Genomic DNA, 22,179 nt, shown 5'->3' with positions numbered 1-22,179 from the left:
GAATGCAAGGGTTGCGGTAAGTTGGGACCTGCATGCTGTTCTGAGGGAGGACGTGCTGTTCTCAGGAGGTGTGGTCGTTGTTTTGATTTTGGTCACTGGGGGGACGACTGCCCCAGCTATAAGTATATGCCCCTTTCGGCCTTCCCAGATTATCCATGACAAATCCGCTATCCCCTTTCTCTTTCTGCAAGAAATCGAATGCGTCCTCAAAATAACATTTCGTGGTATTCTCTTCCCAACATGTTATTCTATTACGAATTCCTACTAAGTTGTGTGTTTTTAGTAGATGAATCGAAGGTTCTAACCTTGCAATTAAGCTTAATTATTTGTGAGAAGAACAATCAGTGATGCTTTTATCTATGGGTACGCATTGCTTATCGTTATAGTTTGCTTTTCTCATCTGCATCTTATTGTAGCTTGTAGTTTATGGGGTTCGTACCCTAATGGTTCGCTACAAACATTGAAGACATGGTCGTTACATGAATGAATTTGAAGCCCTTCTTAAAACAAAATAAAAAATAAAAAACACAACAATTGGTAATCTTTTGAACTCATTACATCAGCTTATGCCATTTTGTCCTGTGCGAGACTTAATTTTTGCTCTATCTTTGAGACTATAATTTTTGTCATAGTCACAGTGCCATCACTATATCCTTTTAGTTAGTTAGTGGTAATGGTTTGTTGTTGTCCAAATTTGAACCAGTGTCCATCCAATTTTAATATGAACATGTTATAAATATACAATTGAATCCTCGTACATACATACTTAATTTTTTGTTTGTTTATTATCTGAGGACATTTTTTAACGTTTTAATAATTTAACCATCTCAAGATGAAGTTGGCTTAATTAAAAGAGATATCATACTTGAACCCCAAAAACTAAAAATCCAAGCCACCCGAAAGTGACAGCGATTTGTTCTCCTTTCACGAGATTGATCTATAATCACCCACTGGGTTGCTAATCGAAGGCCGGTCAAACCACTAGTAGTGGTGGTGACACCGAGTTGTGTTAGGAAGTCAAGCGATAGGGGAGAGAGATCATAAACTTAGATTTCTCTTTTCTTTTTTCTTTTCTTTTTTAGTACAACTTAATTTTTCTTTTCACCTTCACGTTTGTCTAAAAAAGTGGCTGTTGTGAGTGGAATTGTGAGATATGAGAGGAAAGGAGCAACAAGCTTGCTCATAGAAGAAGAGGAAGAGGTGTGAAGATGTATCTATTGCGTTAAGAGAGTATTATTCGTGGAGATGAGATTGCTACCATGTTGAGAGGAAAAATAACAATTTTTTTTTTGGTCTGACGAGGATAACAACTTAGCCATGTTTAGTTTTATCTATATATATATATATATATATATATATATATATATATATTTATTTATTTCAAAGAAAGGTCATTTTCATACACTATAAAATATCATTTATGAAAATTTTCAAAAATTGACAAGATTTTTTTTTTTGAGAATGGGAACTTTTATTGAATAACTCAAAGAAGAATTACAAACCAGAAATTAAAGGTGCAGAGCTATCTCCACACCAGCCATCCCACCTACCACTACTAGTTACGTATGGAACCATCATCGTCGATGACTTGCATGAGCCAAGAAGGCCCAACCCCTAACCAACAAATCCGCCCTTGAACCCGGGCTACATGTTGAGCAACCATATGAGCTGCCCTATTCACCTCTCTAGGACTAAACACAATCCTTGCATGTTGGAATCTCACCAACAACCTTTGGACTTCCCATGCAACAACCCCATCTGCTGACATGCACTCTTCATCACTAGAAAGCATTTTCACTACCTCCAGACAATTACACTCTACCACCAGAGCTGACCAGCCCTTCTCCAAAGCAAACTCCAGGCCTATTTTAATTGCAAATAACTCTGCTGTACGGGGAGGAATATTAAAACTCAAACGCTGCCCCACCACACCAACAAAACAACCTCTATTATCTCTGAGCACAACCCCAGCGCCCACCTGAGCCCCTCCAGGAAAAACCGACCATCACAATTCATTTTAATTATACCGGGAGAGGGAGGGGACCAACGACTGCCACATCGTTGAACTGCTCCACCACGTGTGACTCCACTTGTCCCATTCATAGCTTCCACTGCAAGAATGCTTTGCCAAACCGCCACTGCCATTTCATATAATTGACAAGATTACAACCATCATACAATCAGGATTCAAATTTGCTCACCACCAACACTTTAGTGGTGATACCACCACTTAATATAAACATGTCATGTGTTATAAAACAAAACTATAGTTAACTATAGTTTAATTATCTTATATTTTAATTTATTCAACTAAAGCTTGGTTGTTTCGTCTTCAACCTTCAGTTTCCAATACCTATCACTGTTCATTCACCATTATCACAAATATTTGTTTTTTGTTTTTTTTGTTGGTTTTACTCTCTCCTTTTTAATTGCCATCACTATCTGTCTCACCCACCGTCATCATCACCAACTCGCTCTCCGGCACTTGAGATGATGAAGAGGACGACCTTTTGTGGTTTTCCCACAAATTGGAGTCTCAGTTTGGACATCGGCAGTGTTGAAGTCGAGGCTTTTCACCAAAAGAGATGGTGGTGGTGAGACAAAACCTGTAAGCAAACGCAGTGAAAAATCTAGCAAAAATTTCAGAAATATCCCAGCAAACCCAGTTTTGGGATTTGAATTTTGATCCAAGTTTTGACCTTGATGAGCTTGTTCTACCAAAAACATATTTAGTTTTCGCCCTCAAACCCAGAAATACAAGAATATTGGTAGAAGAAGATACTAAGGCCACCTCCAACCCATGATCTTAAAGTGCTAAAGGGCTAAATTTTAGCCCATTTGGACTTCAACCCAACAACCTAAGGGCCAAAAGGCCAAAATAGAGGGCCGAAGGTGAGGTTGTAGTGCTAAATATAACACTTTGAGTAGCACTTTGCCCCTTTAAAAAAATGGATCAGATTAGTGGTGGCCCACGGGCTGCAGTTGATGTTGAGGGGAGCATGACGTCAGCAACGGCCAGTTGTTGACGTCAGCTAACCGTTGGTTTTTTTTTTTTTAATTTTTTTTTAACTTTTACACCATATGTATATATGACTTCAACATTGTTTTTCACATCTTCCTTCTACTTCCTCATATATATCTTTCTATTCTAAATCTTTTATTTTCTCTCTATTCTTAATCTCTCATTTATTTTACTTTTATCGAAAATGGCTAGTACATCGAAAAGAAGTGTGAATTGGTCACTGCTGGAAGATGAAACACTCACCGTTGCTTTCGTGAAAGTATCCCAAAATTCCGTTAATGGTACAAGTCAATCAGAAGATGGTCTTTGGGTCCAAGTCCAACAAAAATTCATGGATTAAAATTTGAGTAAAGAGTATTATGACAGAAAGAAAAGGGAGATAATGGAGAAAATTCGGCGCCATGAGTTGTTTCTGTCATTCGGTTCGACGTCGAATGAGTACTACCCGGAAATGCCGTTCAATGACTCGGATGAGTAATTAATGTTGCCCAAATAAATTGTTATAATCTATTAAAATTTCCTTGTAACTTTTATTTATTATGAATAAATTTTGCTTGTAACTTTTATCTTTTCTTACTTTGTCATGAATAAAATAAATATTAAAAATATGATTCCAGTAAAAATATTTTTAATTATCTTTAAAAAAAATACAACCGAAAAATTATTTTTTATTATATAAATTATTTCGATTACTATAAGTCAATTGACTTTAAAAAATAAGCACATATATAAATATATATATATATATATATATAACCAATCCAAAATGTTAAAATATATTTTAGGGCTATAATTTAGCCTTGACGGATTGGAGACGGTTGATGTCAGATCAATGAATAGTACAGAATTTAGGGCTAAAATTTAGCCCTATGGCCATTTTTAGCCATTTGGGTTGGAAATGGCCTAAGATGCTTGCAAATTGGGTTTGTGGAACTGTACACCGTACATCATTGTGGTGTTGGGAGGAAGGTTGAAGAACTGTGGATGAAAGAGAGAGATAATGGTTTAATTCTTCTGGCTTTTACAATGTTTCTCTCTCTTTGTATTATTTAATCAATTATTAAATTTAAATTTAAATGGTTAACTAGAGTTAGTGTACTAGACAGACGTGGCAAATTCTCTTTGGGTGGTGATATCACCACAAATAGTAGAGTGGTGAGCAAGTTTGAATCCATACAATCATCCAAATATTATACGGTCTACTTGGTCTTGGTCAATCGATCACATGTTGAATAAGCACTATTATTGTAATATTGTTCATCAATGATGCAATAATAATCCCAATAATGGACATTGGGCCTAAGCTATTGTCCAGGTCCACAGTGCTTCCCGCCATTACTTAGTTTGCAACTTTGCAATTAATGTTAAGTTTCCAAAATAAACCCAATCAAAAACAAAATTACACAACTAGATCTCTAAATTAATCTGGTTAGTTTTTTTTCTTTTTATTACATCGACAACACCTTAAATTAATCAGATTTTTTTTTTTTATTATATCAACAATTGAGAATTACAACAAATCTTTCATGAGTCGAGCTCACAGTAATCACTTACAAATTAGAGAATTACGACGCTAAATCAAATATTATTAAACTAATCTGATTAGTTTTGAATGAGTTTTTGATTAAGTTACAAAAAAAATTGTCCTTTATTTTATTGCATCAGAATGACCATATATGTTTTGTTCATTTCTACTATATAATTAAATCCACCAACTTGCTTCATCATTTAAAACCTAGTATTTTTCTGGACCTATCATCTAGGATGCCCGAATCAAAGCCAATTTACAATTTTCATTTAATTAAATTGTAGATATTTATTTGATAATTATTTTCTATATCAGGTAAAAACAAAAAACCAGAAATAAAATATATTTGACTAACTCCAATTTATATATCTAAATATTTGACCCAAAAAAGGAAGCCAACCCCAGTTGTGTGTGTGAACACTGAACAGAGACAAAAAGAGGATATTGTATTGGTCTCGTGATAAAGGCGACTGAACCGGAGCCGGCCGTCACGGTCTGACAAAAATTAAACCTTTAATTTACCAACTTGGCCTAATAATTTTGTTTAGGAAAAAATAGAAAATGTGTCATGTTACTGGCTGCTGACGTGGGAGAGTCAAAACGTTGACTCGAGCAAATTGAGCATCACCCACTTAGATTCTCTATTAACTACCATTTTAGTTATAAAAAAATAAAAATAAAAATAAAACAAAAATCTTACCGCAGTAAATGGGTGATGTATGAGACAATGAGAGGAATTGTTCAATGATTATGTCATAGATGCCCTTGTGGATGTCGGTGATGGAAGAACTGTTCCTCAGGATGATAACTATGGTGTGATATATGGGAAGAACTATCCTAGTGTAAAACTCTGACCATCGATCTCGTGATTCATGCTTGATATTTATGAGATCGTGAATAAGAGGGGTTGAAGATTTCATCACAATCTGTATGAAAATTACCACAATTTTTTTTTTTGAAGTTATTAAATATACAAAAGTTGAAAATGTAGTGTTAACCTATATCTATTACTAGTTATATATATCGTTTGTCGAGTTATACTGATATATGTGTGTTATCCAGTTGCACATGAACATGAATCTAACTAATTACTCAGCAATAGACTGGACGACTGGTCATAGTAGCATGATCATTTTATAATATTTTATGAAAATAAATGTGTGAAGTAAGTTGTGCATAAAATTAGTGAGAGTTAAATTTAGATGCATGTGAGAATCTATAATCATGCATAAGGCTTACATTTACATTTACATTTACGTAAATTTGATAAAACTTGATTTATAAATAGTATTTTTGTGTGAATTATAATTTTATTTATTTTTCACCTGAAACACTATAAACATTGTCAAACCACATTATGATAGCACTATGTATGCTCATCCAAATAAAGCACTACAAAACTAAGTCAGATAAGGAAAAACCCTGTGTTTGTTTTGGAATAAAAGAGAAGCTAAATTTAACATGAAACTATCTCATTATGGTTGGAGTATTGGACAGGGAAGAGAGATTCCTCCCCCTGCTTTCTGTACAATCTTAGACTTAATCCAACCCCTGCTCTCTCTCTCTCTCTCTCTAACACAACCTACTTACAGAGTTACAGCTAAGCACAATAAAGAAAAGTAACCCAAAAACCTGTGTATACCCCCAATTAACCTGTCGGCTACATTATTAATTACCTAGCAGCCACCGCTGACGGTGGCTCCGGCAGAGGAGGAGCAACTAGCTCCCCAAGAAGACCCCAAATTCGACTGTTTAGTCGAAAAACCATCACCAGAAGTTCCAGCAGCCAAAGACCCTAGAGTGCTGCCTCCTGAACCAGTTCTACCCAATTGCTTCATCCCCAAGAATATGTCCTCCGAGGACACCACAAACTCCTCATCATCCTCGTCTTCTTCCATTTCCTCATCCTCGGCTTCCTCGCTAGCTTTGTCTCCATCACCGGAGTTGCTATTGGCAGCTTGTTCATCATCATCACCACCTTGAGCTGGCACTAATTGAACGGAGGGAGACTCGGGATCTTTCGCTTTTGAAGTCGTCGCTGCCGCCTTGTTCCTGGTGCTTCCGGCGAGAGAGTTCCGGTGAGTCGGGCGAGGATGCGAGTGGTCTCCGCAGTATGTGACAACAAACATGTTAGGGTCCTCGGTGCTTCGCTCCACTTGCTTTCTGGCAGAGCAACCCTTTGAGCTGCTGCAGCGGTAGTAGTTCCTGCATACAAAAACTGCTTGTTTCCCAGAGACAAACTCGCAAATAAAAAGCGGAAAATTTTGATAACAAAATGGAGAGAACTGAAAAACCTTGGATGTGGAGAGCCTTTTATAGGTTTCTGACCATATTTCCGCCACGCCCACAAATCCGATGAGGAGAGATTGTCCGCTGCCAAATGACACACCATCTTCTTGACTGGGCTCTTCCTATATATGAATCAAAAGACAGATTGATGGACTTTCCATTAGAACAGCAAAAAACGAAAAAAGAAACCAAATGAACAAAAATACCTCTTCCTTGGTCGGATCAGGTTCGGTGGAATTTGCATGGGCGGTATGGCAGGACCGACCAAAGAGACCGGCTTGAGCCTCGGAATTAACTCTTCCAGATTCTCAGGAGTTTCTAGCTTGGGCGGTTTTAGGAGTTGTTGTTCCGGGAATCTTCCCAAACCCGAAACGGGTGCGAATCCGGGGTTGAAATGAGGACTGGTGTTGGTATTCGCAGGCATGAAATTATTCTGCTGTTGTTGTAGTTGATGTTGGCCACTACTAGTAGATCCTCCTCCAAAGTCAGAGATAAAGGAGGTAGAGGAATTTGGAATAATAGTACCAGCAGGAGCATAACTACTAGTACCAGTGGTGATGGTGGTGGCGGTGGTATTATCAATGGTGGGGCTTGGGAAAAAGGGTTGGTAAAACTCCTCCAATCCATCGCCAGCTCTGAACTCGAGATTGGAAAACCTGACTGGCGGGACATGAGTCTCCACCTCCTCGTGCTTCACCCAATCCCACATCCACGACGGCACAGAAGAGTTGTCGTGGTGAACCGGATTGGGTGCTGTTACAACAGGAAGCGAGGCTCTGGCGGTGGTGACAGCTTTACAGCTGCGCACCACCGCGTAAAGATCCCAATCATCATCTTCCATTGATTTCAGAGCCAACTGAAACCAGCTCTGTGCTTGGTGCTGTTCAGGCTGGTTGTGGAAGCAGAGAAGGACGGCGCTGACTTTTTTCAGTGATATCTAGGGGGAAGAGAGAGACATGGACATGGAGATAGATTGTGTGTAGCTTAGTGAGAAGAAATGGTGGAGCACTGACTTGGTAAATTGTTTAATTATTTATACTGGAAAATATAAAATAGAAAATAGAAAATATTATCAAAACTACAAATGGAAAAGGGGGGGGACAGAAAGAGAGTGGTTTTCGGGGGCCATGGATTTATCAAAAGAGCCACTTTTGCTTGACTTTTTGAGAAATGTCAAAGGGGGACCGAGCAAGGTGGCAGACCTGTTCTCGTACAGTGGATAACCCCACTCGCGAAAACTCTACTCGCGAAATCTACTCGCGATCTGATTGGTCCTTGTTGGGAAATCGTCCATGCTTGGCATGTGAAAAGCTGAAGGGAAGCACATGGTGTGCGAGCATGTCGTACAACTGTCCTTCATTCCGGTGGTGGAAAAAACGACACGGCGTGTGGGCGCGTGAGGTTTTGGCTTTGGCTTTTGATGTCGTAGGCGGATTGTGTCTACAAAACCCACCCACCTTTAATGGGTATGGCGGTTTTGAGTTTGTATAATCCACGGGGAGAAGAGGAAGGTTCCAGGCAAGGCTTCCAGGTGTTTGGTGAGGTAAAACTGTAAACGATAAAATACTTGTGATTAAATTCATTGTTATCACAAAAAATGTGATTAGTTCTACAAACCCTGACCTAAATTGGCTCACTAACTTGTGGTTCTAATTAATAATAGTAGTTAATATCTAACTAGTAGAAGTTGGAAGACTATCTTCTCAATTTTCTTTTTTCAAAGTGAAGTTTGTGGTGCATTTTCTAATTATGATAAATTTAGTTTAACTTTGGATATGTAAATTATAGATCGTACATTTGTTGAGAGTATGAACATACACACACTTATTACATGGATCCAGTGTGTAAATGATGGACAAACATACGCTTGTTAAGAATACGGATGCAATGATGGTTGAGATAACGTATGCTGCTTGCTCTAACAAGTTAACATTCAAATGATTCTGAAACCCCAATAGTGTTGGTTAGCTAGGTGTTTGGTGATTTTGTCGTTATTGTATAGTGTAGTGAATTTTAACGTTAACATGTGATTCGGGCGTTACTACTTATTATAACAAATCTCAAATAAATAACAAATAGTCCAACCAACACAATATGTGGCGGCACATCATATTACATATCGAATTTCATATTTTAAAGATAATTCACGCTTTCAATGACTAGACGGCCCTTAGAGAGAGAGTAAATGAAACTAACTAGTTGTTTTTTAGGGTAGTCAAATAAGTTTATTGGCTCATGCACCCAAATTATCATGGCTATATATAGAAATCTCGAAATCATGTAAACCAATCACTTGATTAGTTGAAAATTAATATATGTCCAACTTAAAATGACATATTCAGTAAGCAGGTAGTGAATATTATTAAAACTGAGATCGACTCCTATCATTCTCGATGGGAATATAGGTGATCACACTACATTTCAAACTCTTATATATATTTTCCGGTTTTTGTATCAAAATATCTTTTCAATTCAAGTATTCATTTAGAATTCCAAATGTAGAAGTAATTACTTAAAGTAAACTAGAAATGCAATTCTTTATAAATGTATCAATGTGTGTAATTATGTCAAATGCATTGTAATGTTCTTAGTTAATCTATAACTTGACTAAAATAATACACTTTAAAACACCTCAGTAAAAAGAGAAAGGTAAACTTCATTTTTGAAAAGGCAAAAAAAAAAAACACTAGTTTGATGGATAAGAACTATGGCTCACAGCTCAAGGAGTCTCCATCAAGCGACACTTGTGCTCGACTCAAAATGGACTAATGGAGGAACCCAACATAGGTAGGAAGCAGAAAGAATCTAAAACGGATATAATCAATCACACCATTTTTACTCTCCAAAAAGAAAAGAAGACAAAACCAAAATCGTGAAAAGGAAAAGGAAAGCTTTGCATGTACATGCAGAGGCCAGAGAGAAAACCTTTTCGGCACGCTACGCTCGGAGGTCTCAGGCTCTTGCAGTGTGGTGCCGCGTGGATAATCGAGACAAGTGAATCGCAGCCGTTGATTAAGCCCACCAGCCACTGTCTGTTCCGTTACAACCGTCCACTTGATGATGCATGATTTTCTCTTTTCTTTTTCTTTTTTTTTTGATCAAATAAGAACTTCATTAATAATGAACTGCTTACAACGAGTTTTTGGCGACATCTCTTACTCAGAGATGGCCACTAGACTTCCCACTGGGAACTCAATATACTGACTCTAAACTTGCACTACAACTGTATGACAAAGACAATAAACGCAGGAGCAGTAAATCCTTGACATCGCGCCTCTCGTCCAGCCAGTAAGAACTCTAAGACTAGACAACTCACTTGCTCACTTGTGTCAACACAAACGCACCAACCAGAGTCCTCCTGACCAGCTTTTGATCGACCAAGCCAACACTCGTTGTGACCTAAACTCGACCAAAAGGATTGCCGGACATTCAAACCTGGGACTAAAGAAACCCAACACCATCACCACCTAATTGTCGACACCATCCATCCACCACTGCTCCAACACGCCATTGCCTCCAACCCGAGATCAAACAAGAACATTCCCACTAGAAGGCCAAGGATGGTTGTCTATGCCAGTATGCTACCGCCAGACAATTTCGTCACCGCTGCTGACCTAACTCCAGAACAGGAACGACCGCTAGACCGCCAAATAGAAGATTGTCTATGCCAAAAATTGCAGTGCACCGGACCCAACAGCTAATACTTTAAACAAAACAAAAGAAACCAAACCCTAAAAACTAGTGATAACTGCCCACCCCCAAGGGCCTAACAAAATTAAACCCGGCCCAACTGTATAATCACTGCAGCCCAATAGCTAGGCCCACAAACCTTGCACTAGACCCACCACCGTGGCATCACCGGTTCCGTCGTACTGCCTCCAGACCACCACCGCCCAAATCAGTCCACCGCCGGCGCTCCACCATCCAAACCACATCCAACCACCGCTTTGTAACAGCCAAGCCCAATCCAGTTTCTGTCGGGCCACCACCACTGTATCGCCGCCTCTGCCGGACCACCGCAGCGGTCTAACCACCTCCACCATTGTCCTGCAGCCACCCCCGTTCAAGCACGAGAAAAACAAACAGAAAACTGATGACAACAGTAGACCGACGGATCCAGAACAGAAGGCACCACCACTCCAGAGGTCAACCGATCCCAATCTCGGCGATCCCATTCGCACTACAGCCAAACCACCGCCACCGATCGACCAGGAAGGGAAGGATCTGATTGTCCAACTCGAGCCCGCCACTGAATCGATCCCCGATCCGACGATCTTGACCCCTGCTCGCTCCCCAAACCCGACCCATACTCACTGAACCAAAGCTTGCCCGCCACCGCAAACTCCCTACACAACTTCCACAACCCCCGACGGTCCAGAAGAAAGCGCCGAGGATGATCACCCACCATGGAACAGAGCCCGTCCGGCGACATCGTCAACAGACGCGCCGCCGGACGGAATGAGGAAATTTTCTTGAAAACCCTAGCGGTTGTCGAGAGAGAAAATATCGTCCTTGCCTTGTATTAACAAAGCGAGAGTGTTTCTATTGAGACCACCAAAGAAAAAGGAAAAAAGAAAATGTTCCTTTTTAATATCTGTTTTTTTCCCGATACCCTTTAGTTTAATGTTATAAATCTTTTATAAATGGGAGGGTGAGAGTTTAGGGTTCGATCACAAAAAACTAGTTATTGTTATTATAAAAAAAATATATATTTGTTTTTTTGTCTAATTGCCGAACAATTTGGATGACATATAAGTTGCTTATGATTTTGGTGAAATGAAGGTCCTCCTACTTCAACAACCACAAAAAAAAAAAGCTGTTTTTTAATAAATAATTTATAAAAGTAAGATGACCATCTTTTTTATCGATGGGGAAGATGGAGTCAAGCTGAGACCTGTAAAAATACTTTGATAGAGAGAAATAAGTTACCACCAAATTCTATTGGCTAATTATTCACGGAATATGTGTAACTTAATTTTGAATAATTAAATAACTCAATAAAAGAAAAGGGTAACATATACACTAGGTGTCATATCATACTGAGCTGGCGACATCAATTTTCACAATACATGCAAGTAGAAAATGCATGATGCATGTGGTTACTAATTAGAGAATTTGATCACTTAATTTGAAAGATACCTTATTTCGTCACAACTTTATTTACCTGAACGAAAATTTCTGATTAGTCAATACTTTAATAAGCAAGAAATTAGAATACAAACATATAGACAAAAGTGTCTCAATATGACCTTGAGATACATTTACAATAAAGTGAATAAACAAATCAAGCCATTACTAGAAAGAACGCCTTTTGCGGCCCTTCATCCAAAGAACATTACGTACATTTTACGGATTATGGGAAGCGTAATCAAATTATGCTTGATTACTACTTTTATAACAAGTACTTAAGTAGAGAGTAGGGCTTATATAGAACTGTTTATACATGATGATGACCATGAAAAGGTAATGAAGCATATAATTTAGGTGCTTTGAAGAACATTATGAAAGTTCAATTAAAAATGTGATTTGGGACCACCCACTACCATTTTTATCCTATTTGTGGGGAGGGTCCAAATCTAGTTTAGGGGAATAAGATTTCTGATTGATAGTTATTCATGTCTCTTTGTTTGGTTGAATGGTTGGAACTTGTAAGGGCATCGAAACCTTTTCAACTCCAATATATATTTAAGAATTAAGAAGCATATGAGTGAAGATTTGCATTATGTATGGGATACAGGTTGAATTTTGGGTAAGTTAAGTAAATTCTCAATTGGTAATTATTAAAAAATAGAAATAGCGGAAACTTAGGATTGTATTTTACTCGCTTGTTTTTTTAAAGGTGAGTTTAATGTTATAAAAGAAAGACGTAAAAACTCAAACGAAGAATATTGAGAATATGATAAGACAAGATTGGACAAACCCTAGCTACACATTGTCAGGGAGCGAAGGCAGCGGAAAACCCAAGAAATCTTCTTCTTGTTCGGAAGCGTCCGCCGTCAGCGTTGGCACTTGCCTCGGCGTTGAGATGATGTCGGATGGGAAGGTTTTTCCTATTCCCTTTGGCTTCTAAGATTCCAGTGTTTTGAGGTTTAGACAGCGAGTGTTTGGGTTCGAAGCTCTTCGGAGTTTTGGAGAGGTCGTGGGCACTACTTCATGGAATATTGTCGGCAACAGGATATTGGTTCTACTCGGAGATGACGATGGAGTTTTTGCGAGGATCTGCTGAAGGCTTTGGAGCGTAGGGGGCACAAACCTGTTTTGGATTTGGGTCTAATTGCGATGTTGGAGCTTCGTTGGAATCTTCTGGATGGTGGCACCATGATTCCTTGAGATGGGGACAGCGAAGATACTCTCGCGGCGACGGTGTCTTCGATGTCTCCGGTGTGCGTACGATAGTTTCTCTTGCAAAAGGGTGGAGGCTTGAGCTGGGCCAGGCTACTCAAGTTTGGGCTTTGGGTGCTGTTTTGTCTTCGGGCCTTGCGGGCTGTTATATTTCCTATTTTATTTTAGAGATCTCCATGTTAGTAGTTTAGTCTAGGATTAAATACTTGTTACTCCTCAAACTTTTGCCTGAAAAACAGTTTAGTCCCTCTCCTTTCAAATTAAACTGGATAGTCCTTATTCTCACTAATTCTCACACAACAGGTCCAAAACAGGTCTAAAATGACTATTCTACCCCCAAGATCATTTTTATAATTTTCTTTTTTTTTTAAATTTTTTTTTTCTAGCTGGTTCTCTCTCTCTCTCTCTCTCTCCAAGCTCGTATCCGACCTCGAGTTTATCCACTCGATCCACCGCACTCACTACCACTCTGCAGCGCTTGGTGGGCTCCCTCCACCCCTCATGGAAGCTCCGCCGCCACAATTCCATCTCCACCTCCGTCGTCGTCCCCACTAAGCTCAGCCACCTCTCCTCCTCCTCATCCTCCACCACTCCCACCAATAAGCCACCTTACTATCATCATCCAACATAGTACGAATAATCATAAACACCCAGATCAGATCAAGCAATAACAACACACAACCCAGATCAGAAACACCCAAGTCGTTGACGTACTGGAGCTTCTGTCCCTCAACACGCCGGAGCTCGACCTGGAGCTTCTGTCCCTCAAAAGCTCTTGTCCTACACCTCCCTTCCTCCTCCTCTTTCATCACCGTCCAGTCCCCGATGCCCAACTTAACCACCAACTCCGGCTACGAGATCTCCATTTGTAACCGCCTCGTCAAGCGAGTCGACTGGGACTATCTCCCGCCCGTGTCCTCTACTTGCAGCCCACACTTGCTCCACTGCCTCTGGCTCAAGTGCACCTCTGCCTCCCCTTCATCACCCACTGCCTCCTCCCCTTTCTCTCCTATTTAATTCCTGATCCCCGATTTAATGGCCTCCGACTTCGCCCCCGACGACTCCTACCGTCCCTCCCCAGCCCAAAACCTACTCTTCCCCGGCCCAGCTCCTCAACCTCTCCTTCAACCAGGACCACAGCTGCTTAGCCACCGACATCGACCTCGGCTTCCACATCTACAACTGCTATCCCTTCGGCGAGATCTTCTGCCGCGACTTCGGCCCACGCAGCGCGGTCGGATTAGTCCAGATGCTCTTCCGCTGCAACATCCTCACCATCGTCGGCGACGACCCCGACCCCCTCTACTTCCCCAACAAGGTCATGATCTGGGACGACCACCAGTCCCACTGCATCGGCAAGCTCTCCTTCCGCTCCGAGGTCAAAGCCGTCAAGCTCCGCCGCTACCGCATCGTCGTCGTTCTGGTCCAAAAGATCTTCGTCTACAATTTCGCCAATTTGAAGCTTCTCCAGGCGCAGCGCCGCCATCATTTTGGGAATTTATGGAGAAGAGAAGAAGCCAGAAAGAGATGGGAAATTATAGAGAATAGTGAGGAAGACAAGATCGATCTGTGGAGAGGGAGAGAGAGAAAAGCAGAAAAAGTAAATAAAAAAGAGAGGAAAAAAAATATATAAAAAAGATCTTGGGGGTAGAATAGTCATTTTAGACCTGTTTTGGACCTATTGTGTGAGAATTAGAGAGAATAAGGACTATCCAGTTTAATTTGAAAGGCAAGGGACTAAACTGCTTTTCAGGCAAAAGTTTGAGGAGTAACAAGTAGGATTAGTCTATTTTCAATAATTCGCCAGTGTTTAGGGAGCTATGCTCGTTAGTTTCTTAGTGAGCACTAATGAGTATTTGCCTGCTTGCCTATAAACTATGTATTTGTCATTGTTATAGGCTCACTTTAGATAAGTGAGCGATAAGTTCAAATATAGTTGGTTTATCCTATGTATCACTATGGTTTTACCACGAAGCCTTGTCTTGTCCATTATGAGGCAGTGAGTGGGTATGTAATGGTCTTCCTGGCATGAGTTTTATCAATAGAATTACCATTAATTCAAAAAAAAAAAATATTATACAGACAAAACTAAATGCTTTCTTGGCCAAACGATCGGATTAGCATTTAGACGGATGTATGAGATGAACATTCCATACAAGCAAAAGATACACTATATATAGCTTCATGGTTCAATGGATATTTAAAAGTTTGATAAGAGGAATGATGTGATTGTCTTTGTCAATGTCATGGGATCTTCAAAAGAATGCATTTTGTTCACTTATGGCAGGTCGCCTCGAAAGATAAAATAGATATGGTTTGGCGAAAAGGAGTTCATGGGTTTGGCAGGAGGAAATTATGAGTGATAGCTATGAAGACATACCTCTTTGTGATCAAAGGAAAGCAAAGATTGCTATCTACAAGCAACTTAAATTCCACTACCCTATCATTTTGTTCTTTTTGATGAAACTAACCCTTTCTTTGGTTTTCATCAATTGGAAACCACTTTATCAGTTTATCGTGTGGGAAAAAGAAGTGTCGAACACTAGGAGATGTGTAGAAGGCATCCACAACCACAGCACCAAGGGAACCATCTCCACCATCGCCACCACTACCACAATGTTTGTCATTCGTTTTATATATACATGTTTCTTGTCGTTTATGATCATCTTCTTTGTAGTTGCAGTAGTTAGTAAACACTTTGGGATCCATCTTTGGCCCTCTTTTGTGCCATCTACATCATTTTATATCATTGCAAATCTGTTACTGCAAGGACCATGAACTTGTTACAAACTGGTTGGGTTCATTTCCAATCCGAAAATGGATTGGAGGATCATTTGCTCAACTCAATACTCAAGACGATGTTCATCCTCACAACTTTTCTGTAAGTTTAACAGTTCTTCTATCGACACGAAACCTTAACAAAATAGAACTGGAAACAAAAGAAAAGTGTACCACCCCCTGATTTCTTCATATTGAATATGAAAAACCATTTTACACCAATTTTCAGATTTCATATTGTGAGATACATTCTACATGACTACATCCAAAAGCACGAAACATAAAGAATCTTACACCCCAGTAGAAAAGAATACATGGCATATTAACAATGCATTTTCTTTAGATGTGGCAGAGGGTCGCAAAGCTATTCACTACTATACCCAGAAGAGCAAAAATGTCACCTGACTTATGAGTGAGTGGCCCTCTAACTGTTTCATTCACGAACCCTAAATCGTGCTCCACCCTTTGCCTTGCCAGAATAGTAATCACCCACATTTGCAACAAATAGTGGATCTCTATCTTCAAATCTAAAGTCATCGCTCGCCTCAATACCACTGGCTTTTTCTGGATCTGTCTGCTCCAGTTCTCTTGTTAAATCGTCCATTGTTTTCCTTACACTTTCTCTACTCATGGTCCCTGCCTCACCAGTTGATGAAATGCCAACCATTGTAATCTTAGGAAGGTGTACATTTAGCTGTGAGGTCTCATCGACGTATTGCGTGGATAAGATTCCATCTTGGTGCTTTTGTTTTGACCATAGATGACTAAACCAATCTCCAAAAGGAAACCAGACACCGGATCTGTTTCCTTTGTTGGTCTGCATATCACCCTTTGGTTTAATATTGCAAGTGCTACTCTGTAGAGAATCTTTATTATCATTTACTGCTTCACAATTGCTAAGACAGTTGGTTGACTTGGAAGCTCTAAGAAAAGAAGCTGCACTCCTGCCATAGAATGAACACAGTTTTGTTAAAGAGGCATAAAAGGAGATTTCATGGTCATACATCAACCCCACAAACATTTGCCTGAGTTCAGACAGGCAGAAAATGCCTAATACTTTGCAGACCAAGCAGCATTATCTGAATAGCATCTCAAGCCATTCACTCTACATTAAATTATACCATCTTATATTAAGTGCACACGAAAACATATAGCAACACAAGGGTTCATAGATAGGTTGTAACAAAATATTGCTGACCATAGAATATAACTGATTTTCAGAAAAAGCATGCATCAATATACACAAATCCAATCACAAAGGAAATATTTGATGCGAGTGCACAAACTAAACAATGGCAAAGGGTATACCTTCTCTCAAAAGTATCGATCATATAAGGGAATTTTGGTTGAATGCCAGTTGCCTTCCGTAGCCACCTATTACCCAGAATTACTTTGTCAACAGTGTAATGAAGCTGCATTTCCGCTGCCTTAGATATGACACTCAATGGTATTCCAGGATTCCCTATTTCATCCATCACTTCCTGAACCTGCCCAGCAAAGAACATGATACATGAGACTCAACAATGTGAACTTGGATGGTCTGAACTTAATTTCACCATGTCTAATCCAAAATTACTTCACATTAATGTATCAAAAAGAGAGTTACTTCACATCCATTGTAATTTTACAAAACTACTTGCTCATTCAACAGAAATATTATGGGATTTCATACCTCTGGAGGTTCCCATAAGTTATCACCCATCTCTTCAATCACTTCTGCAGCCAAGTTGTCATCAACCACATCCCTTCTCCGCTGCATGTGCCGAGTTTGAATTAAAGAATGGAAATGCTGATCTACAGATTCCTCAAGAATGTTATCAAGCATGTTTTTATCAAAAAAGTAGGGTGTATACCTGTTGGAACAAACAGTAACCAACTGAGCATCAGCTATTCTGAATTAAACTATAATAAAACAACTGTTTCTGACAAAAGTACAAGTACTCAAGCAACAAGGAAATCAGCTTTCAGTTGGAAAAGAAAAAGAAAATCAGTATTCTTAGAAATATCCATTTTTTTTACCTAATTGACCAATTCACAAAGCAAACAAAATAGAGAAGGGTGCCCAACAATCTCTTAGGTTTCCAACCAGAAAGGAACATAATACATTCAATTGGAAAAAACAAACCGAAGCTAATTGGGATTTGAGATCTGAAGAAGCACAAAACTTACTCTAAAAGTCCAAAGTAACTTCTAAGCCTATTTGAATGAACATTCTGTTAAAGATTCCAGTTTGTTCAGATACTCATTGAGATGATATGAAATGAAGGAGAACTCACCATTTGACCCCATCTGGACTTGCTATTGCAATATCCAAGTTTTGAGCACTAAAAACTGGGACTCCATCAACCCTTTTACATTTGCCATTCTCTGCGTTTCCCTTTAGAAGTTTGTTAGCTGCCTTGACCTGCAAGACCACCGATGTTCAGAAATACTATCATATAAAGAAAAGGTTAATACATGGTCAAATATAACAGAAGATGGTGGTCGTATCATACCTGTTTCTCATTTGGAACAAACTGGAATAAGTGGGGCTTTTCCTGCATAACCAAAACAGCACTGATGCATCAACAAATAAGTAAATTAGATACAGATTAGAGATGCAAAAAGGGAGTACCTTGAAATGCTCATAAGCCAAATCCAGCCGACAAGCACCCACCACCCCACTCGGAATATTCAGCCGTTTCACATACGTAACTAAACAACACAACCTCAGTCAGAATGCAGGTAATAATCTCCAGATAAAACTATCAATTCAATCACATAAAACGATAACCAAAACAGCCAACAGTACCTGCATCACCTAAATCCATAAAAAACCGAAACACCGGGCCATCATTTCTCTCGCTATTAGTCACCGATGCAAACATCTTCTTAAGCCACTCAGGAGTTCTACAAGCACAAAACCACACAATGCATCAGAAATACAGCTAATAATAACTTAACACTCCTACTCAAAACCTCAAAGACACTATCTTCATGAACCTCCAAGCTAAAATTCCACAAACACAATGATACAAACAAGAAAAACCCTAATTTTTTTTTTTTTTGCAGGAAAGATTGAAAGTTGGGACCTTTTGGAAATGAAGGGAATATCGAAGTGGGTGGAGACGGCCATGAGCCCAGTGCCGGAGAGGTCGCACATACTGAAGACCTGGCCCACAAAGGCGGGCCCACTGCCCTTGATCATGGAATTGAGCCCGGCAATCTTGACGGTCGCCGGGAACGAGGACGAGGTCGACTCCGCCGGCGGCGCCGGCACGGCGGTCTTCATGGCGGCGGGTTGAGGAGGAGGAGGAGGAGAGAGGGGTTTGGGGGAGGTGGGGAGGAAGAGGGCGAGGCGGATTGTGGAGGGGAGGAAGAAGACGGCGTCGTTTTGGGGGCGGCGAAGAGGGAGAGGAGGTTGGCGGTGGCGGAGTTGAGCAAGTGGGCGATGGGTTTTGGGTGGTGGTGGTGCTGGGTTTGGGGTGGCTCGGTTGGTGAGGCCATGGAAGGTGATGAGTCTCGTCAATGTGAGTGTGTCTGTGTGTGTATAAAAGAGGATGAGACGGAGGGAGAGAGAGAGAGAGAGAGAGAGAGAGAGAGAGAGACAACGAAGGGAGGACATATCCATTAAGGATTAACAATCGCATTTTAAATTCAGGATATTTGCAAATTGACCTGTCTTTTTTTTCCTTTTTCTTCTTTCTTCGCCTATTGTCACATAATAAATGAAATAAATACTCGAGTATCACTTATTCATAGTCCAGACTAATGTAATTGACGGGATAAATGTTTTTTTTTTGGTCAGTGATCCGATTGACATAATTTTTATCTCTCTAGTTTTCTTCATGTAATGGAGAAGTCAGACATCAATATTTAGATCGGGCTACCACTTGACGGTGTTATTTAATAATTCAGGATTATGGCCCAGTTTGGGATTGATTCTGGACCTGCTTCTGAACCTGCTTCTGCTTTTGAGTTTATGTTATGCTGTTTGGTAAATTGTCTAGGAAGTGCTTTTGGTCCAATTTGCTTCTCCTAGAATCTGAAATTGAGAAGCACCCAAGTACCAGCTTTGGGAAGCTGCTTCTGTCAAAACACAGAGTGAACAGTATTGATTAAATGAAAGTTTCTCCTTTTTCCTATTGTGTCCTCATCTTTTCTATAGGGTTTCGTTTCTTCCTTCTCTCTTCCCAGATCTCTCTTCCCAGCCTCCTCCTCAAAACCATCGATCGATTTGGTTAAGAGCATCTCTCTTCCCAGCCTCTTCCTCAAAACCATCGATCTAACTTCTTCCCCAAAGCAAACCATCGATCGATCTCTCAAGAGGATTCAAAACCCAACTCCATCGCTCCTCCGCCACACGCCCCAAACCCAAAGCATTCCCGGATCGATCTCTCTGTCTCTTCAAAACCCAACTCCTCATGGATGGTTTTTGGGAGGAGGTGGACGGTTCCGGCCCTTCAAAGACCTCCTACGGTATCTCCACTAGTCTCTTTGTTTCATATAATCTCGTGTAATCAATCCTGATTATGTTATAGGGTTTCTGATAAAATTGACCGCCTCAGCGCCTTATGTATTCGATGAGATGCGCCATTGGTTGAGGTCTCTTGAAGCTCAGGACCGCAAGAAGATATTGGCCATAGAGCAGAAGGAGGCGTAGATGTTGGCCCTCATGGAGAAGGAGGCGGGGATGTTGGCCCGCATGGATACTGCGAGGGAGATGGAGACTGGCGGCCCTGCTGGTGGCGCGTTTGGAGTGACCTCTTTCACTAACTTCTTCCCCAAAGAACGAGGTCTCATCTTCTATTCTACTCTGTTATCTCTCTCTCTCTCTCTAGTTATTGCCTCGTCTTAGCTTCTCAATTATTAGATTCTATGATTATACTGGAGAATACTTGGACTACGAGGATGATTAATTCTAGCATATAAATGATAACAGACTATTATTTCATGCTGGCCTGGGATTAATGTTGGAACGCTAGAGAAATAACCAAGTATATTACTATATGGGACCCTAGATTTATGACCTAGCTCTTTCTGTACACCTTTAGTTGCTTGGAAACAAGAAATGATTCCCATAAGAACTTGTACTGAACATAAGTTGTTATTAATTGAATGTAAATTATGTTTGATTTTGTGTGTTCTGTTGCCGGTGTTATGTCTCAATTGGGTTGTCACATGTCGCACTATCTTTGTAGCTCAACAGATTTCAAAAAGCGCATCGCCTGTGGAGCATTTTCGTCAGGCATTGCAGCAGGTGAATCTGACTGTCTGAATCAAGTAACCAATTTCTAAACTGTGGTTTGTGTGTTGTATTTTGATTGTGATACTTTGCTTTAATAGGGGCTGTGAAGTGCATTGGCACTCCTTGCAGAGAAGAAGAGGAAAATGGAATAAGAAGAAGTCGTATGGAATGTTTGCTGACTATCAAAGGCATCGAGCTCAACAAGGGCAGCAAGAACAAGGAGACCTTGGAAATGTTCCTATTGGCAATTCGTTGTTCTGCGAATCTGAAGAAATAATTAGGATCACTAATCTTCACAGCTATATTGAACATTCACATGTTGAAATCAGAATTGTTTGATGGTTATGACTATTTTAATTAACTAGATAGTTCTTACTGATTGGAAATTCCCCTGAGCCTTCATATCAACAATTTCTTCTACTTAAATGGCCTTATCATGTAATCATATTAGACAATGTTTACACAAGTGGTACATATTAGACAATGAGGCACCTGTATTTGGTCACTTTGCACAAGTGGTACATATTAGACAATGTTTCCCCTTTAAAAATTTTAGAGGTGATTTTCTTTAAGAATGTAAGTCTGAATCCAACTTGCTATCCATGTGTGGAGGATTGCATTTTTTCCCGGATTTGTTTATGGCCAAAGTGGATTCACAATCTAGAGTACCGCAAATTTCGCGACGTGGGAGTTAGTCAAAATGTCATGATTCCCTCAGAAACTATAAATATTGAAGAGGTTAAGGGTAGCACAGCCCTAAGTCACAATGTCATGATTCCCTCAGAAACTATAAATATTGAAGAGGTTAACAATATATGCTCAACGAGATGTTGATTTTGATGAAAGTGGAAATTACTCAAGTGAAGAGACTAGTGAAGAGATGGAGGATAATGAACATGATAGAGATGGTTCGGGAAGACAAGAAATGGAGGTGTTAAGAAATGCAATTGCACAAAGTCTAATGAATGCATCTACTTAGCATTTAGTTGCAAA

At 40.0% G+C, this 22,179-nt stretch overlaps 3 protein-coding genes across 5 annotated transcripts; 1 reads left to right on the top strand and 2 right to left on the bottom strand.

Annotated features, from left to right (window-relative positions):
- Positions 1 to 5,930: 5,930 nt before the first annotated feature.
- Positions 5,931 to 7,840, bottom strand: LOC112195215 (probable WRKY transcription factor 27). Its single transcript, XM_024335589.2, has 3 exons — positions 7,046 to 7,840; positions 6,845 to 6,961; positions 5,931 to 6,755 (listed from the first exon to the last, which is right to left on the bottom strand). Exons 1-3 carry the CDS (start codon positions 7,678 to 7,680, stop codon positions 6,227 to 6,229), a joined length of 1,281 nt encoding a protein of 426 aa, XP_024191357.1. The 5' UTR covers positions 7,681 to 7,840; the 3' UTR covers positions 5,931 to 6,226.
- Positions 7,841 to 16,111: 8,271 nt separating this feature from the next.
- LOC112181901 lies at positions 16,112 to 19,608 on the bottom strand. 2 transcript variants are annotated; one of them, XM_024320308.2, is made up of 8 exons: positions 19,031 to 19,589; positions 18,751 to 18,848; positions 18,574 to 18,653; positions 18,455 to 18,496; positions 18,236 to 18,363; positions 17,632 to 17,812; positions 17,268 to 17,446; positions 16,112 to 16,903 (listed from the first exon to the last, which is right to left on the bottom strand). In XM_024320308.2, the coding sequence occupies exons 1-8, from the start codon at positions 19,567 to 19,569 to the stop codon at positions 16,393 to 16,395; spliced, it is 1,758 nt and encodes a 585-aa protein (XP_024176076.2). In that variant the 5' UTR covers positions 19,570 to 19,589; the 3' UTR covers positions 16,112 to 16,392. The 2 variants fall into 2 exon arrangements, with proteins under 2 accessions (XP_024176076.2, XP_040368357.1); XM_040512423.1 differs by having other exon boundaries at positions 16,734 to 16,895; positions 19,031 to 19,608.
- A 121-nt stretch (positions 19,609 to 19,729) lies between these two features.
- On the top strand, positions 19,730 to 21,719 carry LOC112182578. Of its 2 annotated transcripts, none has more exons than XR_005804401.1 (4): positions 19,730 to 20,417; positions 20,507 to 20,734; positions 21,140 to 21,198; positions 21,285 to 21,719. XR_005804401.1 is itself a non-coding variant. In XM_024321084.2 (4 exons), the coding sequence occupies exons 2-4, from the start codon at positions 20,602 to 20,604 to the stop codon at positions 21,461 to 21,463; spliced, it is 363 nt and encodes a 120-aa protein (XP_024176852.1). In that variant the 5' UTR covers positions 19,730 to 20,417; positions 20,507 to 20,601; the 3' UTR covers positions 21,464 to 21,719. The 2 variants fall into 2 exon arrangements, 1 of the variants encoding a protein (XP_024176852.1); XM_024321084.2 differs by having other exon boundaries at positions 21,148 to 21,198.
- Positions 21,720 to 22,179: the final 460 nt, after the last annotated feature.

Source organism: Rosa chinensis, chromosome 1, assembly GCF_002994745.2.
Source record: "Rosa chinensis cultivar Old Blush chromosome 1, RchiOBHm-V2, whole genome shotgun sequence".
Classification (NCBI taxonomy): Eukaryota; Viridiplantae; Streptophyta; class Magnoliopsida; order Rosales; family Rosaceae; genus Rosa; species Rosa chinensis.
Note: the sequence above shows the minus strand (reverse complement) of the source record. Positions and strands in the feature narration are given on the sequence as shown.

Coding starts and splice junctions, on each gene's coding strand:
- LOC112182578 (XM_024321084.2), top strand. CDS start 20,602: ATGTTGGCCCTCATGGAGAAGGAGGCGGGGATGTTGGCCCGCATGGAT. Junction 20,735..21,147: donor CTTCTTCCCCAAAGAACGAG/GTCTCATCTTCT, acceptor GTAGCTCAACAG/ATTTCAAAAAGCGCATCGCC. Junction 21,199..21,284: donor TTCGTCAGGCATTGCAGCAG/GTGAATCTGACT, acceptor TTGCTTTAATAG/GGGCTGTGAAGTGCATTGGC.
- LOC112181901 (XM_024320308.2), bottom strand. CDS start 19,569: ATGGATATGTCCTCCCTTCGTTGTCTCTCTCTCTCTCTCTCTCTCTCT. Junction 18,654..18,750: donor TATGGATTTAGGTGATGCAG/GTACTGTTGGCT, acceptor TGTGTTGTTTAG/TTACGTATGTGAAACGGCTG. Junction 17,813..18,235: donor AGTCCAGATGGGGTCAAATG/GTGAGTTCTCCT, acceptor TTGTTCCAACAG/GTATACACCCTACTTTTTTG.
- LOC112195215 (XM_024335589.2), bottom strand. CDS start 7,680: ATGGAAGATGATGATTGGGATCTTTACGCGGTGGTGCGCAGCTGTAAA. Junction 6,962..7,045: donor CTGATCCGACCAAGGAAGAG/GTATTTTTGTTC, acceptor ATTCATATATAG/GAAGAGCCCAGTCAAGAAGA. Junction 6,756..6,844: donor AAAGGCTCTCCACATCCAAG/GTTTTTCAGTTC, acceptor TTTTGTATGCAG/GAACTACTACCGCTGCAGCA.